Source organism: Pithys albifrons, chromosome 27 (genome assembly GCF_047495875.1).
Source record: "Pithys albifrons albifrons isolate INPA30051 chromosome 27, PitAlb_v1, whole genome shotgun sequence".
In the NCBI taxonomy this organism is placed as follows: Eukaryota; Metazoa; Chordata; class Aves; order Passeriformes; family Thamnophilidae; genus Pithys; species Pithys albifrons.
The window spans coordinates 1277117-1295707 of NC_092484.1; the positions used below are offsets into that span (position 1 = coordinate 1277117).

Genomic DNA, 18591 nt, shown 5'->3' on the forward strand with positions numbered 1-18591 from the left:
TTTCTAATCCAAAGGTTCTTGTCTTTATTCAAACCAGGGCTCAGCACTCCAGTGCCAAACGCACCGAAACCTTTTGCCTGAGGGAAATCTCCACCCCACCGAGGCCCCCAGAGCCCCCCACACCCCGGGGGGCACACGGAGCCCAGACCCACAAGTGCCTCTGTGCATCCGCAGGTCCTGCCCCTGCCCTGGCCCAGCTCTGCCCCCCTGCCCCACAACAACAGCAAAATACACTCAGTAGATTTCTGTCAACTCCCAGAGTTTCGGATCCCTCCGCCCCAGCGCCACCGTGGGCAGGGAGGGAGGGGCTGCAGCCCTCGCCCACCTCCGACAGCACCCACGGAAACCCTGTTTTAAATTAAAAAATAAGCCAGCATACATAGTAGAAAATTTCTCTTAAAAATTTCACAATCTGTAAATGTATATATTTTTTTTTCTTTTAAACATAAAAGTTTACAATATACGGTAAAACAAAGGCTCAGGAAAAATAATTTCAAAAAAAAGAAACCTGAAGTTTTGAATTAAAGCTGAAGACATTTTTAAAACCCTGTAGTTTGAACCAGTGACATTTTCTTTATTTGTGCTGATGGGTTAGAGAAAGGAAAAATCTTTAAAAACTGCAGTCCAAACACCCACAGCTCTGCCTTCAGAAGCCATCTGCCCCCACCCCCCACCCCCAAAAAAATTGTTGTTAGGTTTTTCTTCCATCAAGTATGTGATTGTCACAAGTTCAGAAGTCTGGGATCCCGGGGTTCAGCTGGTCCCAGAGATCCCTGTGGACAGCACTCCCTGATTGCCAGCCCAGGCTAGCGCCGGTAGGGATGGAATCCTTGCACGTTGTGGTTCTGTCCCCGGCCGAACCCGCTGCCTCCGGCCGGGGGGCCGCTGGATGGCTGCACCGAGGGGCCTCCGTAGGGAGGGGGCTGCTGGCTGGGGTCAGAGAAACCTTGTCCAAACCCACTCAAGTCTTGTCCATACCCTGGGGAGAAGGGAAAGGCACAGGATCAGCTTCCAGAAGCAGCCACGGGTACAAATTCCGCTCCATGCTGTGGTGCTGGGGCTCTGGGACAGACTCTGGGCCCAACACCTCAGGGAAGGAGCTGCTCTGAATTCCTGCAGGGATTTACCTTCCACACAGAGGAAACAGGCACAAAGGGAAGGGGACAGGTGTGGAGGAATGGGGGGCTGTATTCTGGGGTCATCCCAGCCAGGCTGGCATTCAGATCCCACTGGGACTGCTCTGAGGTGTGAGGGGGCTCCTGAGGGTGCTTGTCCTGTCACTCCTTCTGAGCAACTTCACTTGGGGCTGGGTTTTTAAATGTCAGATCCAGCACAGGCAGAGGTGGGGCCAGGAAGTATTCCCTGGAATCTCACAGTGCCTCAGACTGAACACACAGTTGCTGGACTCAGCTTCAGCACTGGGACACCCAAACACCTTCTCTTCCTGAACAGACAATTTCAACTTCCCTTTCAAAACACGCGTTTAGCTGCCCAAATATTTATTCTAATTAATCAGTCTCTCAAAACACTCAAATCCAAGAGTGTGAATTGAAACACAAGGGGGCAAAGCAGAACCCAGAAGGGCATACTTCATATGGAACTCTTGGCCCAAAGCTGCCCCTAACCGCAACACCCTTCCCCAGAAACTGTCAGAAGTGTTATTTGTTCCAAGTTGAAAAAAAAAAGGCTCCACTTCCAAACCTTCTGAGCTGCAGATGGTGGGAACACTTCCAACCTGGCTAAGAGAGTCTATGAGGAACTCCAAAGCCCTTCTCCCACGTGTCCTACACCAACAGCCTCCAAGCTCAGGTACCCCTGGAGCCTGGACAGCTGCTGTGTCTCAACTACAGTTAAGCTACAGCACCTTAAGTTAATAAATACTCACTTTGTTCTCTCCTGCCACACTGTCCCCAGCTCAGGGACATTGTCACCACCTCTCTGTGACATAACCCACACCACAGACCACTCAGAACAGGTTTAGAGTGAGCAGAATTTGGGGACAGGGAGAAAAACAAGGTGATGGAGGACTGGGCAGAATTCCTGCTGCCAATGTGAAACATCAACTAGATGTAAATTAAGAACACTGAGAAATTGAGAAATTTAATTCAAATTCCCATAATTAAATACAACTCTTAATCCTGGCATCAGTGCCAGCCCCTGCTCTGAAGGATGGTATTAAGGCACCTAATTACCAAGTGCATTTCTGCAGTGCAGCCTCTCTCTGTGCAGGCTTAGAGCAGGTTTAACTCTCTTAATCCCAAACAAAGTCTCTTAGCACGTCTTCAGTAGCTCAGTTTCAAGCTCTGCCTGTCCCTCAGGACTTGAAGACCAAAACACAGCTGTGACAGGCTCTGGGAGCCCCAAATGCTTCTCCTGGCGTTTGTTTGGACACAGATTAAGCTGGGACCCAAAACTACAGCTGAACTGTTTGCTGGGAGTGGAAAAACAAACCCCGAGTTGTTCTCACTGCGAGTGCCGAGTTATGTGGTGCAAACCACAGCTCGTGTTGTTTATCACAAAGGACACCCCACACACCTACACATCCTATCAGGACATGCTGCATTCCCTGATTCCTGATCCCTCTGCTCTTCCCAGGGCTGTGCCAGCTCCATGGTTTGACTCTGGCTCAAGAAGCAGAGCTCAGATCGATTACCAGGTTGAAGCCAGACCAGGCAGCAGCCTGGGGAGGGAACAGGGGCAGTCACTGTGGGTTTCCACCCAACCAGCTCACAAACATCAAGAGCTGTACTGCCCTTACACAAAAACCCAACATCTGAGCCCCATTCTTGCCTCTCACCCCCTTCAAGAGACTGCAAAGAGCCAACTTGTGGCACAACAAGAAAAACTTCCTTGAGTCACAAGGGCAAAACTATCCATGAAATCAACTGTGTTTGTAACAAACAAATGAAAAAAAAAACATTTCGAATTCATCAGCAGGGGAACAAATTCTGCTTTATAAACACATCTGAAAGGCTCATCCTCCTTCAGAGTCTGCTTCTGGAACTTTGAATAGTATCTATTTAAATAAATTTTGTGAAGTGTTTATCTCATTGCAGTTTCTGTAGGCAGTTCACACCAGGCATCACTACCACATGGAGAACATGTTCAAGCAGGGAACAGCTGAATCCACAGGGCTGCTGCTTGTAAAAAATCCCTTCAGAAGTAAAAGTGACCAATTACAATCCCTTAAAGGAAAAAAAAAAGCAGTTCAGAGCTCTTTGGAGAGATCTTGGGAAAGCTCTGCTCGAAAATAAGGCTGAGAAGAGCAAGATGAGAATGAGAATTCCCAGTGAGCTTCCATAGGGAACAGCAGCAGAAATTTTCCTCAGGAGCACAAGAACTTGCCTTGCAATTTTTAAAATATTTCATCTTTTGTCATCCTGTCTGTCTGGTTTAAAACTTGTTACCTGAATGTCTTCTATCACCTACCTGAAAGTCATCTACAGAGCACAATAAAACTTTACAGAACTGCACCTCCAGAGAGATGGGGAAGGAATGGAAAAAGGGAGGAAAAGGCACCAGCTTGGATCCTTAAACCTGCACTGCCTGCCTTCTGATGCTGCTCTCCCTCGTGAAGTCTGTTCTCCAATCTCAATGTCTGTGACACAAAAAAAGTTCACCATAAACTGTGAAGCTCTTGGAGGAAAAAGTTTTACCTGCAGATCTGGGGAGAGTGGAAAACAGGAATTCCTCCTGGCAGTGCACAAGCCTCTGAAGGTGATTTCAGAGCACACAAGCAACGATTTGGAGCTGACTAAGAAACTGCCCTCTGGGTTGAGTATTGCATGAGTTAAAGATGGCTTGAGCTGCTGGGAGCATTCCCACCCTGCAGGAGTGCCCTCAGTGCTGGCAAACTGTGTCCAACACTGACTCTCTATCCAAGAGGAAAGGAAAGCTCCAGGTACTCACCAAACTGACTATAAGGGAATTCTGGCTGAGCAGTTGGGGGTTTGCTCATGTCCTGAGTTGCCTGAGATGGTGGTGGTGGTGGAGGAAAAGCGAGTGGTGCTGCCCCCGGGGTGGCAGGTGGAGGAGGGACCCCAGGGGGGGCAAACTGGTCAGGTGGAGGAGGTGGAGCACCATAACCAAAACCTGGAGCACAAAAAAGCACAAAGCACATGTGAAAAGACACAGGTAAACACCACCCCAACGTCCTGCTCGGCTTTACAGCATGATGGAATTTTCTAAAAAACCATTTCTAAGTCTATGAAAACCAAACTGGGTGTACAGTAACTCATCTCCACACAATGGTAACCACCAGGGTGCAGAAACCTCAACGACTCACCTTCCACAGGTAGGAAAAATGTCGCCCCAAAGGCAGAGACTGCAGCAACCAGCACAGAGAAGGGGAGAAAGCAGACCTGGGGACCCAACCCTGTGCTCACACACAGGAGAAAGGAGGAGGAAGCCACAGTTTCCAAGATCTTGGGAGGGAAGAGCAACTCTAGATAACTGGGTGCTATTTTCCATCTTCTTTAAACCAGGTTTGTGACCAGACTTTTGAAAAGGTGCCCTGAAGGGGGTGGATGCTAAAATCCTATTTACACTTCCCATGCCAGTTGTGACCTTAATTCCTTAAGCTCCTCCAAAAAATCCCTGCCTGTGTCTGGCCCAGGTCGCCAGCAGTGAGCTCCAGGTTTTCTCCCAAATGTAACAGTGGTACACAATATATCTGTCAGCAACACAGATTTAAACTAGAGAATATAAATTATTACTGCATCCAAGGAAAAAAAATAATTCAAGTCCCTGGCAAAAATAAGGATTCAGCTAATTACAACTCAGAATATAAAATAACTAAGGACAAGTGAAACACAGGGGGAAAATCCAAGCCCAGAGAAAAGCTGAATTTGGTGCTGGATGTGCTCCAGCTCCTGAGGGTCACTTACTAAATGGTGGAGGGGTGCCATAGCCCTGTGGAAATCCTTGTGGAGGTGGGAATCCCCCGGGAGGTGTGGAGACTATGTATGAGGTAAAGGGTGGTGGAGGGGGAGGAGCTCCTCTGCCCGGAGGAGGGGGTCCATATCCACCTGGAAAACAAAGAGAAACCCAAAAAATGAAGCAGGTGAATAATATCAAGGAGCTGCTGCTGGAGTCAGCTTCCTCTAGATGGGGTAAGGCTGTTGGATGGATTTCAAACACAGGCTCAGCCTTCTATGAATCCTTTCTTTGGGAAATGTTTGTCCTCCAAGTATCCCCACTGTAAATAATTGCAGTTTAGCAAGTAATCCCTTGATAACAAATTAATGTGGCTGGAACAGCAGGATGTGTGTCAGCTCCCATTACTGAGCTGTTAAGAATCCACTGTCTTCCCCTTCCTTCTTCCAGGACAAATTCAATCAAGCTTTTAAATGTAGGTTAAATCCTACAGAAACCCACAAATCACTGTGAGTGCCCCAAGAAGCTGCACCCGCGCTCAGGAGGATTTTTTCTGTCAGAACTGGTCCCATATAATGCACTTACCAATTGCCTGTCCAGCTGGCACCCACATCCCTACAACAGAACAAAAAGAGGAGCCTCAGACATCGCTGGATCTGCGCACTCTGGAGCAGGGATGACGCAAGAGAAGGGATCTGGCTCTGGGATAGACTTGGTATCCACCCAGTGTCCCTTGCACATCTATTTTTATGGTCCAAGAAAATATTCTGGGTCTCTTTCTGAATATGCAAATCTGGAAAGACTCTCAAGCATTCAGGAATAACACTCAGAATAGACAGCAGTCCCCAAACCCAAATCAGCTGCCATCTACCAAGTGCAAGAATCTGTGGTACTATAAAGACCAACACCCTGGAGAATCCCAGCTGATTACACACCCAAAGGATTTTTAGTTTACTACCAGGTTTATCCCAGTTGGTTTTGAAGTTCTTGAACCATAAAAAAGCCTTCCCCATTCTGCAGCTTTAAGACTGAAGGATAAACACGTTTGTGCCTGACATTAATCTTTCTGGGAGATCAGGTATCATTTTCCCTACTAATCACTGCATGGAAAATAATGGAGTTTCTCCAGTTGCAGATTAACACATCTGTGCACAATGCCAACCCTCAGCTGCAGCCTTCCAGTTAATCAGCACCGGGGGAAACGAGCCATCCCTGCACTGCAATCCCATCCCTGGGAGCAGGGACGGAGCAGCCATACTCCCTGCAGCCCCAGGTGAACATTTCTCATCTCTCAGAGCAAGCAAATCACACCAACTCAATTATCCCACTGCATTTCTCCCCTGAGTTATCAAAATTGTCTTTGGATGAACTCAGCATATTTATCCTGCCTTCAGAACCCCGTGGGGGTTGCAGCCATCAAACCCAACTACGTGGCTGCTCCTCAGCCCGGAGGGTTCCTGATCTGCAGTAAGAGCTCCTGCACTACCAGCCCCAGAGCTGCCTGGTGCTTTTCCAGGCTACATTAAGCAATGAAATCCAAAGACAAGACCATCTGTTTTCCCCTCATCCCTTTCAAATTCTCCTTAGAGCTTCCTTTGAAATTGACTCATCCTTGAAAAGCTTTATTTCAACCCAATTTGTCCTTGGGGTCTCATGCAGGGCTCGCTGCTCTCACAGCTGGAGTCACACCTGGAGCTTTCTCAACACCTTCTCTGAGTTCCCCCAAGGCAGGGGGAGGCAGATACCAATGGAACAGGTGAAGGACACCTGGGACACGTGCCAGACCTGGCACAACACACTGCCCTGTGCCCTATGAAAGAGATCTTTGGAAAAGCAGGTAAGGAACAACCTCAGCAGCCTCAGGAAGGACCGGGATGGGGAAGAGGAGCCTGGAGAAGAGGAGGCTCAGAGGTGACCTCAGCACTGTCTGGAACTCCCTGAAGGGAAGTTCTGGCCAGGTGGGGGTTGGTCTTTTCTCCCAGGCACTCAACAATAGGACAAGGGGGCACGATGGGCTCAAGCTCTGCCAGGGGAGGTTCAAGCTGGATTATCAGAAAAAAATTCTTTGCAGAGAGAGTGCTCAGGCATTGGAATGGGCTGCCCAGAGAGGGGGTGGATTCCCCATCCCTGGAGGTTTTTAACCTGAGCTTGGCCGTGGCACTGAGTGCCATGATCTGGTAAAGGGACTGGAGTTGGACCAAGGGTTGGACTTTATGATCTCAGAGGTCTCTTCCAACCCAATCGATTCTATGGATGTGGCACTGGGGGAGAATCCACCATGTCTTGATCCACCACGTCTTGATCCAACCCTACTGTGATCACCAGCCCAGGGCACTCTGTGCCCTGGGCTGGTGATCACAGTGGGGTTGGATCAAGGGTTGGACTTGCTGATCTCGGAGGTCTTTTCCAGCCCAACTGATTCTATGAATGCCAGTCCTGCTATCAGTAATCCAGCAGGGAAATTGGGAATACCACCAATGCCAGAAATCCAGCCTGCAGTGGAGCTGCAGGGGCCAGACAGGTGACAGGGAAGGCTAGAGAGGTATCCCAGTACCTTGTGGGCCATATCCCTGCTGCCAGGTCGGAGGGGGCTGCCCTGCCCAGCCGTTGGCAGCGCTTGGCATGATCCTGCTCCCCCACTGGCTGGCGCCCGGTGGCCCCGGAGTTTGGCTCTTGCTATCCCGAGGTTCGGCGCGTTTCACCTCCACCTAAACAAACAGAGGAATGCTCAGGGGGGACGGGGAGGGCTCCTGCACCCCCCGACCCCTCACACACACCCGCAGGTACACTTAAGACTACACTTAGCATCTTATGACTTATGTCTAAGTACTTAATTATTAAACTTAAGGCCAGTAATTTACAATGTTTCTCAGGTACAGTGTTGTAGGTGATGGTAAGACATTACAAGTCCTATTGTTGAGGGATTCCGAGATAAACAATCCTACAAATCACTCCAGTGTTGTTGGCTTTAATCTTAAAACAGCAGTACCCTCTTACAGCAGCTCTGCACTTACAACAGCAGAATCTTGTACATTCATGACAGGCTGATTTAATGGTCAAGGCAGGAGTTACAAAGACAACGTTTTCGGTTAAAAAAACAGAATTTTGAGTGAAGAGGCTGCTCTGAAAAAGGGTACTAATGCTTTAACCAAACACTTTTGGGGTTCATTTGGAAGTGACAGTTTAACCCACCCCAGCTAATGGCAATTTCAGCTCATACCTGAGAAACACACATTTTTGATTGATTTTTTTAATGTTGTTTTCTTTTTTTTTAACTTAATATTTTATTTAAATGTCTAATGGAAGATAAAGACTTACCTTCCCCAGGCTAACGCTTAAAGAATCTCAATTAACTCAAACAATGTCAGAGGGAATGGATGTGATAAGAGAATCTTACATTACATCTAACAAAAAAGTAAACAAACATGCAAGTAATAAAAATGGACAGTTGAGTCAATAAGAAGCAAATCTTCATACTGTGTTAAGTCAGTGACAAACACCCTCCTGTTTTAAAAATTAGTAAGCCACAGTGCTTAACTTATTTTATTCCAAGATAAAACATCCTAGTGTTCCCAGCCATGGAATAAGTGCATTTGACCTACTTAAAATAAGCTGCACATTCACCATAAACCTCTCAAAAAAAAAAATCCAGCTCTGATTTAATGAAACTCTCTCAGCACTCGCTGAATTCGAGGCTTTTTTTTTTATTTCATGATTAATTTTAATGGGTGCCAGAGTACAAAGAAAATAAATCTCAATCATCAATGGGCCTGGGTAGTATGGAAAATAAAGTATTCAGAATTCTTCCTGCCATGTCTTAAAAGCCATTCATGTCAGAGAACAAACAGGAAACAGGCACAAGGCAAGGACAAAGCCCCCCGTGCCCCTCCCGCCGATGCCCCAAGGACACCAGACATGACAGTAACCAAATCTCTGTCAGCTCAAGGCCCTTCCAGAGAGGAACCAAGGGAATTTTTCAAAGGACTCAAATTAATGAGTCTTAACACATTTGCCTTGAGGGAATTCGGTTATTGCTTACAAAAGCAGAGGCCTTCTTGCAATTTTAATTTTTTTTCCTCTCCTTTCAACAACATATGGATTCATTTCAGCAATACCTTTTTAATTACCAAAAAGACAGAGATACCATTTTTAAAGCAGGCATGATGAGGCAGTGGAGGAGAGCAGGGGACCTGGAGCTCGTTAATCCTCGTGGAAGAATCCCATTAATTTTTCAGTGCACGTTTGGAAGCAGGAACTGCCAAACTGAGGACTGAAAATTCCCTGTGCAATACGGAGGTTCAAATTATTCCACACCTGCCTAAATCCCAAGTTACCTCCAAAACTGAGGCAGCTTCATTGTTCCGAGCTGAAAATCCCTGAATTCTGCTTTTTGTGTCATTGGAAGGGGAATAAAAGGAAAAAATAGATTATTTGAGTTTGGAATTGGGTTTGTTTGAGAACATGATCCAAACCCAGAGCATGAGGTGACTCACATGGGGCTCTCCAGCCTCTCCCAGAACCTCAGGGATCTTTGTTCCCATTGTATCTGCTGCTTTGTGGTATCAGCTCTCACCTCAGTGGGTCACTGAAGGCAATTCCAAGGACAGATGAGGGAATATTGTGGGATTCAGGCAATTCACACACATACCAATGTAATTTACTGTGGCTGCCCACAGGAGGGGAACACCAGGAACCAAGAACATGCCCGGATGTTCTGGATCACACAAGCACATTCCTTTGTTTCCACTGTCAGGAAATCACCCACCTCTCATCCCCAAAACAAGTTCATAGGAATCAGAGCCATTATTTACTACATCACTAACCAAAACTCCACTGATATGCACAATATTTCCCCTACAAGGTGAGGAAATGCTTATGAAATAGCAGCACATAAAAGACTTTAAAGACAAAAAAAAAATCATACATTGCAATTATTTAAGGAATGTAAGAATCTTCTTGAATTGCCTCACTCCAAGTTTAGCAGTTTTAACATTTACTTTAAAACCTCAATATACCTTAAACTTGCAAGGACTTCAATTTACAGGAATTTCCTGTGGTTCATTTTTCTGTAAGTTATTCTTTTCTCTCTATAAAACTCAGGTGTCCTGCAACAATTTACTTTGCTTTTAGGGGCTTTTTCTCCACAGGTAGAAACACGTTTCTTGCTGAGTAACATCAAAGGAGCCTAAAAAATTCCTCCCTATCCAACACTCGTTTGCTGACAACACAGTATGAAGATGAAACAACCAGAGGTCACTTAACTGCATTGTGGTTAAATACTATATAGAGTATGTGGGTTGGTATCAAAGTTTCACAGTAAGTGACCCAATTTTTTAAAAAACCAATCCTTCAGGATGTTTTTTTTTCCCTTTTTTCTTTTCAAGTTTAAGATAACACAAAGCAGATTGTCTCACACCACCTCAAAATTTGAGTATCAAGTCACATCTGAAGGAGTGGTATGTCAAACCAAGCCCTGAACAACTCGGATTTCACTGGGATTCTGGTTTTCAGACAGCTGGAAATCACTGAAATTGCCTCATCCTTGCACCACAGCAGTGCTCAAGCTGAAGGGAGTGAGCACCAGTTCATCCCAGTATGAGCTCTGCTCTGCCAGAGCAACCCCAGGTCTGTACACACAAGGCCTCACCCCAACCAGAAGAGCCCTCAGGCTGAACTCCAGCCCTCCCTTCCTCAGGCTGTCCCCACAACTTCCCTTCCTTCTCACCTGTTCCTGCAAACTCAGACTTTCCCCACCTTCATGGATAAAGCCTTGAATTTGGACTTCTGTGCTCTCCCACCTGGATCAAGGATTAAGTCCTACTCCCCAGTGAAATCACTCGTTGCCCAAGACTTGGCTCTTTCTTAAGGTAAAATAAAACTACAACTACACACTTTTTTGCCCATGATGTCGTGAAAATGCATGTTGACAGCCTGGTCCACTGATTGTTCGTCCTCGAAAGTAATAAATCCAAAACCTAGCCAACGACGAAGAGTGAATCAAGGTAGCAGGGTGTTGTGACACAAAACAGGATGATGAACAGTATTAGGGGCAGACCAAGGGTTCAAGCAGGGGTTTCAGATAACGACACTTGTGTTCAATTGCCAGAAACTCTGCCAAAATTGCAATGGATACTTCCTGTGGTGAGGCAGTTAGTGCCTCGTCGTGGTTCGCACATGCAGCTTCAAACTGAGCTCCTTAACAGGCTTTTAATTTGATTTTATTCCTCATCCACCTACCAGGAAATGGAAAAAAGGGCTAAAACCAAAATACTTGTGGGACAGCAGGTTAAAAGTCAAGCAACTTTGCTGCTCTTCTCAGATCAGCCTAGTTTCCCAAGGAAAACCTAACTTACCCCTGCTCCCCAAAGCTGCAAAGCAACTTCCTCCCATCCCTTAAGCCCAGCTTCCAGTTAGGGAATATTGCCCGTGGAAAATAAGAAAGTTGGTTTTGAAATGTAGCTGTTAAAGCATGAAAAAATTTTACCACTCCATGGATGAATGAGAAGCTTCAGAAACTAACAACCTACATCAGAGGTTCTCAAGTTTTCCACACCTTGTTAAAAGCACAGAACGGGTGCTGCTCCTTCCCAACACAGCAACCCCTGTGGGGTGTTGCTTATACAGGACATGGTATTGCTGCCACATCCTTAATCTACTTTATTTCTTGTATTTCCTGCTGGTTTTCTCTTTAAAATCTACACAACACTTCTCAGTCCTTTTTGCCCCCAACTGCTCCAGCTCCCCACAGGTGGCTCATTCCCTCTTCTCCCCTGACCACAGCCCTCGCTGGGGGCAGCTCAGCTGGATCCAGCAGCTTTTGATGCCTGGAGGAGACTCTGGAGAGGAGGCAGAGCCCCGGGGCTGATCCCTCTTTGGAGGTCCCTCTGAGAACCACTGCAGGTAGGTTGTAGCTGCTGGTGCAGCCGAGAGAGTGGCAAAATCGTGGTTAATCCCACAGGCTGCTCATGCCATCACCCAACGGGGGACAGCCCCGGCCCAGGGCAGGGAGGGACAACATGCAGAACAGGAATTGTGCCATTCTTTGGATTAGCTCAGGGGAGAGCAATAAAAATTAGAAAGGAGACCCGAGGCGCGGCGTCGGAAGCGTCGTCGGAAGCGAATGGAACATGGATGCGGTTCTGCTTTTCTGAAACCCAAGATCTCCCCCTTGGTTTGCGTTTTGCTTTGCAGCTAGTGCTGACAGCAGCCAAATCTTGCTCTAAAGCGTTACAGAATACAGGGTCTAGCACAGGAATGTCTCTCCACGCTTACCCAACGGCGTTGGGTAAGCCCAAAGAGGCCTAGTGTAGAGGAAGTTTATATATATATATATATATAAAAAAATACACAAAGATACAGGCCAAAATAGATTCCAGCAGGTCAAATTCTGCTGTCAGCAACAAGAGCAAAAGACATCACTAAAATAAACTGAAAATAAAAAGGAAAAAACTTGGCATTTCCCACACACAAGAGACTGGCAGTATAAACGAAGTTTAGTGGGGCTGTGATGAAAGCAGCCTCCAAGCTGAGAGCAGCATTTCATCACAATATATTTGTCTGAGTTAACCAGAAATATGAGTATTGGAGCCAGAGGAAAATTATTGGTACTTAAATCATGTGTTTAATATTCCAGCCTTTACCTAAAAAGAGATGGGAAAGAAAAAATAATGGATTCCATCTGTATCTGATGGTGGTTGTTCAACTTGATTCCAAGACTGAGGGACAGGAATAGATTGTGGGATGGGGCTGGAGGGGGAGGAAAAGGAAGAGGGAGAGGAAGAGGACATTGAGGAAGCCAGTAAAGAAACAAAAAAAGGTGTTTCAAAAGGGTCAAATGCCACAAGACCAGGAACAGTGAAGAATTCAGAGTGTAACAGCGAAATTCCAAGGTGAAGTTTTAAACAGAGAAGTGATGAAAGCCCCCAGTTCACAGGTTTAGTTTTTGAAGGGCAGGGCATTATTAAGGACTGGAGAAACACATTGCACTGAGCAGGACTCCAAGAGGACCAGACCAGAGCAGTGGGGCTGGTTTGCAGCCAAGGGAAGAGGAGAAGGAACACAGTGAGAACCTGTCGGTCCCTTCCAGCTGCTGGTTCGGCCAAGAACAGGAACCAGGGGAAGCAGAGACTGGTCCAAAGCCACTTTGTTCCTTAGGGATGTAACAGCTGCCTGTGCTTGGGGCTCTGGGAAGGGCTGGGATGGAGCAGAGCTGGCAGGGGATCTGGCAGGAACAGGCAGGACTGAGGGGAAGCAGAGAGGACGTGCATGTTTGACACCATCAGCTCCTCAAGGGCATCACCTGAGACTGTGGATCCCAGGGCTCTCCTGAGGAGCTGAAGGCAGGAGGATCAGGAACAGGGATTGGGAATAGGGATCATTTCCCCCCCTCCTAAAGGCAAAACAGTAAAATGATGTGCACTCCTAAAGGAAGGGTGGTAAAGTCAGTGGGAGAAGGCAAAGTTCAGGAGGGGACGAGGAGAGCTGGAACTGAACTGGCCCCTGGAATTTTATAAATACAGTCATTAAGGCATCACTTAAAAGGACAAGGAAACAGAGTAGCAAGAGAACACAGAGCAGAAAGGGAAAGCAAGAGAAAATGTGTTCTGGGATGCACTACCAGGAAAACCCAATACAAACTCCAAGGAATTTTTCCTAGAACCCCCCAGGGACTGACAAGGCTGTCTGAGGAGATGAGTGTTAGTTACAACTCTAAAACGACAATGCAACAGCACAAAGTGAAAGGGAGAGCAAGAGGATTCAAGAAGTGCTTAAGAAATCAGATGGATTAAGGGGGAAGTTTTCTGCAGAACATGTGGATGGAGACAGACCTGCTCTCCCACCTTCACCACCCACCCACCTGGCACTTGTGCTCTACCCTAAGCCCTCCTTTCCCTGTGTTTTTAGTAGAGCTTTAAGCAGAGGCAGGATTAATCCAGACTAGGCAGGATGTTTTAGTATCTTTTGCTCAGAGGCTGCAATGCTGGGATTAAATATTGCAAGGGTAGAGATGACACAATAATGACTGAAATGTTCCAGAACTCCAGCCCCAAATCACACTGGGATGCCCCCAAGTCTTTGTCTCCTCTACCCAAACCCAGCTGCTCTAGAGCATTGTAACAGATGGATTTATGTGCTGCTTAATTCAAAGGTATCTGTTGAAAGAAGATTAGGACACCTAAAGCAAGAAAACAAAAAAACAAATATATTGAAACTTCGTTTACACTCCAATAAAAGACAAAGCCCGTCCCTCCTCTGACTGCGGAACTGGCCTGTACCTCTGTGATAAATTATCACCTAGAGAGAAGAAATCTAAAGAGATATCGTTAATCACAGTCAAACAATTCACAGAGAGAAAAGAAACAAAAAGAACTTACTTAACATTACCATACTTTACTATGAAACACTTAAATATGTCACTAAGGATGTATGTCTAAATTAAAAATAAAACTAAGACTTAACAGCTTAATAAATATGAAGTGAAGGATAAACTTCTTAATAATGAGGCAGAAGAGAAATGAAAGTTCAGATGGCAAACTATTCTCTAGCATGTCAAACATGCTGCAGGGTGGGAGCAAAGCTAAAGTATTGCCTCTTCCTTGGCAAACTGATGGTGGATGCAATGGGACATGGGTGACATGGAACTCCCTTCATATTTTGACCAAAGGTTTTCCCAACTCGATTCAATATCCAGTGAATCTTTCAGGTTTTGGGGTGTTTTCCCCTCTTAAAAAGCAGTTTGGCATCCAGGGATTGTAGGTCCCAATAAAAAAAATATATATATATATTTCCAAATTACTTTGTGTGGTTTAAGAAGGGTTTTGCTTGAATTTGAGGTGAAGCCATTTAACCAAAACAAAAAGCAGGTGATGGATGGATTCTGTCCTGCCTCGTGCTCTGACCGGAGCACCCCCCAAGCACTCACAGACCCAACATACCTGTCATGTGCAACAGAAGGAAAATCTGCTTATTTTTTTCCTTCCTAAAGCACCTTAAGCCACAGGAGTGGCTTGAGAATCAAATTTCATTTCATCTCAAAAAACCAAACCCCATAAATGAGCATGAAACATCTGAGCTGAAATGCACAGACCCAAGTGAAGCCAGAGATGAAGAGTCTCGACTTGAAGTGATGTTTGCCCAGTGAATTATTCTTTTTCCTGAGGCAACAGAAGGAAAAAAAAAACAATCTACCTTTTCTGATGGTGTGAAATAGTTTGCCATCTGACTAGAGGAGAGTATGAAGAAATTTCAAGGACAAACTAGATCAGCCTTTACCTCGGGGCCTCTGTTTCTCTGCGTCATAGATCATTACAACTTCAGTGACCTGGAAGAGAGAAGGGAAATTCTACTCTCTGTGCTGCCAGGGGAGGGTTGGAACAGTCACCACAGGCTGGTTCCTGCTCTGCACCCACAAAGCACAATCCAACTGCAGCCACCAATCCCAGGCACAGCACTAAAAACGGGAATATTGCTCTTCCTGGGAGTTCAGAAAGCCTGAGCTCTTCCACCCCAAAAATCTGCTGTATTGTCTCATCACACTTAACAGTTTAATCCAACATTAAGGTCATTACATTGTTTGTACCCACACCATGGCCCATAAAACACCCCAAAGGTTTGTTTTCCAGGAGATCATCATTGCAGCTTCTTAAAAATGACTTTTCCCATTTTTAGCCATTCTCACTCTCACCATGAGAATCAGCTTGAGCTCCAAACACATTTAGAAATGTGCTCTGAAAGAATTCCTGGAGCATCCCTGTGGCCCAAAGCACCAAACTGATGCTTTAAACAGCTTTAAACCCCCTCTAAGTTCTGGATGAGCAGCAGCACTGTGGTTTTAACTTAAAAAACAAGGAAAAAATGGAAATTGCAAGCTGCTCAAGGGCTTCACCATTATTTTTCTCAGAATAAACAACACCGTGAGCTACAATTTAAACAAATCAGAGGAGGAACATTCATGTCAAAAGCAACATTAAAACAGCTGGAAGGAACTGCTCTGAAATTTCTCAGGTGCAGAAAAGTGGCCACAAAATGGATGTGATCTCATGAAGTCATATCTTCAAATCCTGAAGTACTTTTACCAGAATCCCCTGAGTTAACTTAAAAATCTGACACAATTTTACCTTTTATTTACAGACAGAAAGCACTTTTGAGTTACTGCACCACACACACTCCCTTGGCAATTTCCTACTGGATGCCCCAGCTGGGATTGGGCCCCAGGGGGGATAATGCACAGGGCAGTGCCAGACTTTTCCCCCCACTGATCCATTTGGATCCCCTTCACACTGGCCTTCATTACCAAGGCTAAAATCAGTGTCTGTGGCCACAGAACATCTGGGAGACTCCACTGCTCCAAAGGAACTCATTACAACTCCATTCTGATTTCTATACTATGAGTAAAGTGCCACTAATTCCTAAAGAAACATTTGTCAGCCACTCCTTGCTGTGTTTTAATAGATTATCTTAATGGAGTTTTAAATATCATTGATAAATGATTGATTTAATTGTTGATCAAGTTGTTCCTCTACAAATCCTCTGCTGCCACTAAGAAATCCTAGAGAAAGGTGACTGAAGTATAAAAACCCCACACTAAATGCCACTCAGAGGTGGCAAGTTCATGTTCACTGCACAGTCCTGAATTTACCTCAGGCAATCTTTAATTTCCTCAAACTTATTCACAGCTGAATTGTTTAATTCAATGGTTTATTGTCTTAAAGGGGCAGTGAGACTTAGAACAAAGGGGAATTAAAACTAAATAGGAAAAAAATCAGAAGAAATAGTAACTTCAGTCTGAGGTGACAAACTGAATGAAAAGCTGCACAACATGAGCAGCAGTTTGGCTCAGAATGGAGGTTTCAGGGACACCAGAACTCAGCTGATTCCAGGGGATGACTTAAAGCAGCTACTGCTCCAAAACAATGGCAGGAGACCCAAATTTAACCTGTATGTGCACACAAAGACCAGGATCTTATGATTCAGCCCACTGAGGGACTTGCTGTTCCCAAAAAATATATCAACAGAAATTGTGCACTGCTCAGCTGCAAGGGATCAATGGAGAAGAGAAACATCATTCTCAAGCCACCTCAGCTTGGGAGTTTTTGGAAGAAGGGACACAATAATGCACCAAAAATACTTAAACAAGGAGACAGAAGCAGCACAGTAACTTCTACACGAGGAGGAAGTTCTGTCAAGAGACATTTCCAGATGATCAAAGTTCACTGCAGTTTACCACAAAATGCTTCATGTGCCCCTGCAGCAGTTTGTCCAAACTCCCCCCAAATTTGGCAGCTTGAGGAAATGTGAGAGGAGGCAGCAGGGAGGGGAAGCACCTTCCCCCAGTAACTCACCACTCCGAACTTCTTGAAGTATTCCCTGAGCTCCGTCTCGCCACAGTTATGAGGAATCCCACCAACAAAAATTTTATTGGATTTATTGTTATCGCTCCTGGATCCTTTCTGCTAAACCAAGGAGAAAAAAACTCAGTCAGAAGGACAATACAGGTGGCTGCTTCTGTCATTTCACACTGAACTGCCATGATCTGGTAAAGGGACTGGAGCTGGACCAAGCGTTGGACTTGATGGTCTCAGAGGGCTTTTCTAACCCAATCCATTCTATGATTCTGTGAACAACGGGCAGGTTGAGGGGAGATCTCCAGCCCTGAAGTCTCCCTGGCAAGAAAGAGAAGCACGTTCTGAGCTCTGAGGTTCAGTGTCCCAGAGCACCAGAAATCCAGGGCCTGTGCTCTGCAGCCATTTCCTCATTCTACACTGGCATGTGATGAAGCTGCAGGGTGTGGGTTGGGCTGGAAGAGCATCAGCCCTGCGAGTGCCCCTCCAGACACTGCCCTGCAGTCTGAGGAACTCGCTAAAAGCATCACTAACAGCTCAAGAGACACCACACCCAACCTGACAAAGTGCTCCCGATCACTGCACTGCACTTGGAGTCTGCCCATGGAAACGTAAGTGAGACATTTTTCAGAAGTAAATCCACACTCACGGCCTGCATACTGCCTGCTGCCTTTAAACATGGGTGCAATCCAAGGGAATTCAGTTCAACGGCTACAGGCTAACCCAGCACTTGGACAACAGGCAGGATACACAAGGATCTCTCCTTACCCATCCTTCCTTCGGCCGTGTCCGTTCTGGCTGCATCCCCCGAGGTGTACATGGCTTTGGATCAATCTGGAAGAGGTGCCAGTTTGGTCAGAGCTCACAATGAAGAGCTTTGCTCTAAGAATTAATGACTGTGGCAGCTGAGCCCAGCCCTGCTGACACCCAGCCCTGCAGCACAAACCCACTGCCAACACCACACAAACCACTGAGTTAGAGCTGCCTTAAATACATCACTGAAACCAACAACCAGGTAACTCTGACACTCTCCAGTCTGCAAATGAGCAAGAATTTAAAGCAAATCTTTGAATCTGGAGTAGGAAAAAACCCCAAACCAAAACACAAACGCAACTTACATTTCGGCCATCTAACGTATGAGGTCTGCTGGCCAGCACTGTTCCCACACAGTTGGGATCTTTAAATTTGACAAATCCAAATCCTCGAGATTGATTTGTTGTTTTGTCTTTCATTATTACACAGTCTACAACTTCTCCATACTGGGAGAAGTAGCTACGAAGAGTTTCTGTTAAAGCAAAAGAAGCAAATATTAAACAGAATCAGACACTGACATCACCAGACTGTGCTGGCAATTATGAGCCAACAGACAAGCAAA

At 45.8% G+C, this 18591-nt stretch overlaps 1 protein-coding gene across 3 annotated transcripts in view; it reads right to left on the reverse strand.

Moving 5' to 3' along the window:
* Positions 1-18591, reverse strand: part of DAZAP1 (DAZ associated protein 1) — a 24929-nt gene continuing 6338 nt past the window's right edge. The window contains exons 3-12 of one of the 3 annotated variants that reach the window (XM_071578241.1): positions 18335-18501; positions 17985-18050; positions 17217-17324; positions 15148-15196; positions 10768-10850; positions 7430-7583; positions 5461-5490; positions 4887-5027; positions 3910-4092; positions 1-979 (exon numbers count right to left, since the gene is read on the reverse strand). In XM_071578241.1, the coding sequence (XP_071434342.1) occupies positions 807-979; positions 3910-4092; positions 4887-5027; positions 5461-5490; positions 7430-7583; positions 10768-10850; positions 15148-15196; positions 17217-17324; positions 17985-18050; positions 18335-18501 (1154 nt within the window). In that variant the 3' untranslated portion in view covers positions 1-806. Of the gene's footprint in view, positions 980-3909; positions 4093-4886; positions 5028-5460; positions 5491-7429; positions 7584-10767; positions 10851-15147; positions 15197-17216; positions 17328-17984; positions 18051-18334; positions 18502-18591 lie in introns of those variants that run through there. The other 2 variants (XM_071578240.1, XM_071578242.1) reach the window with 2 other exon arrangements.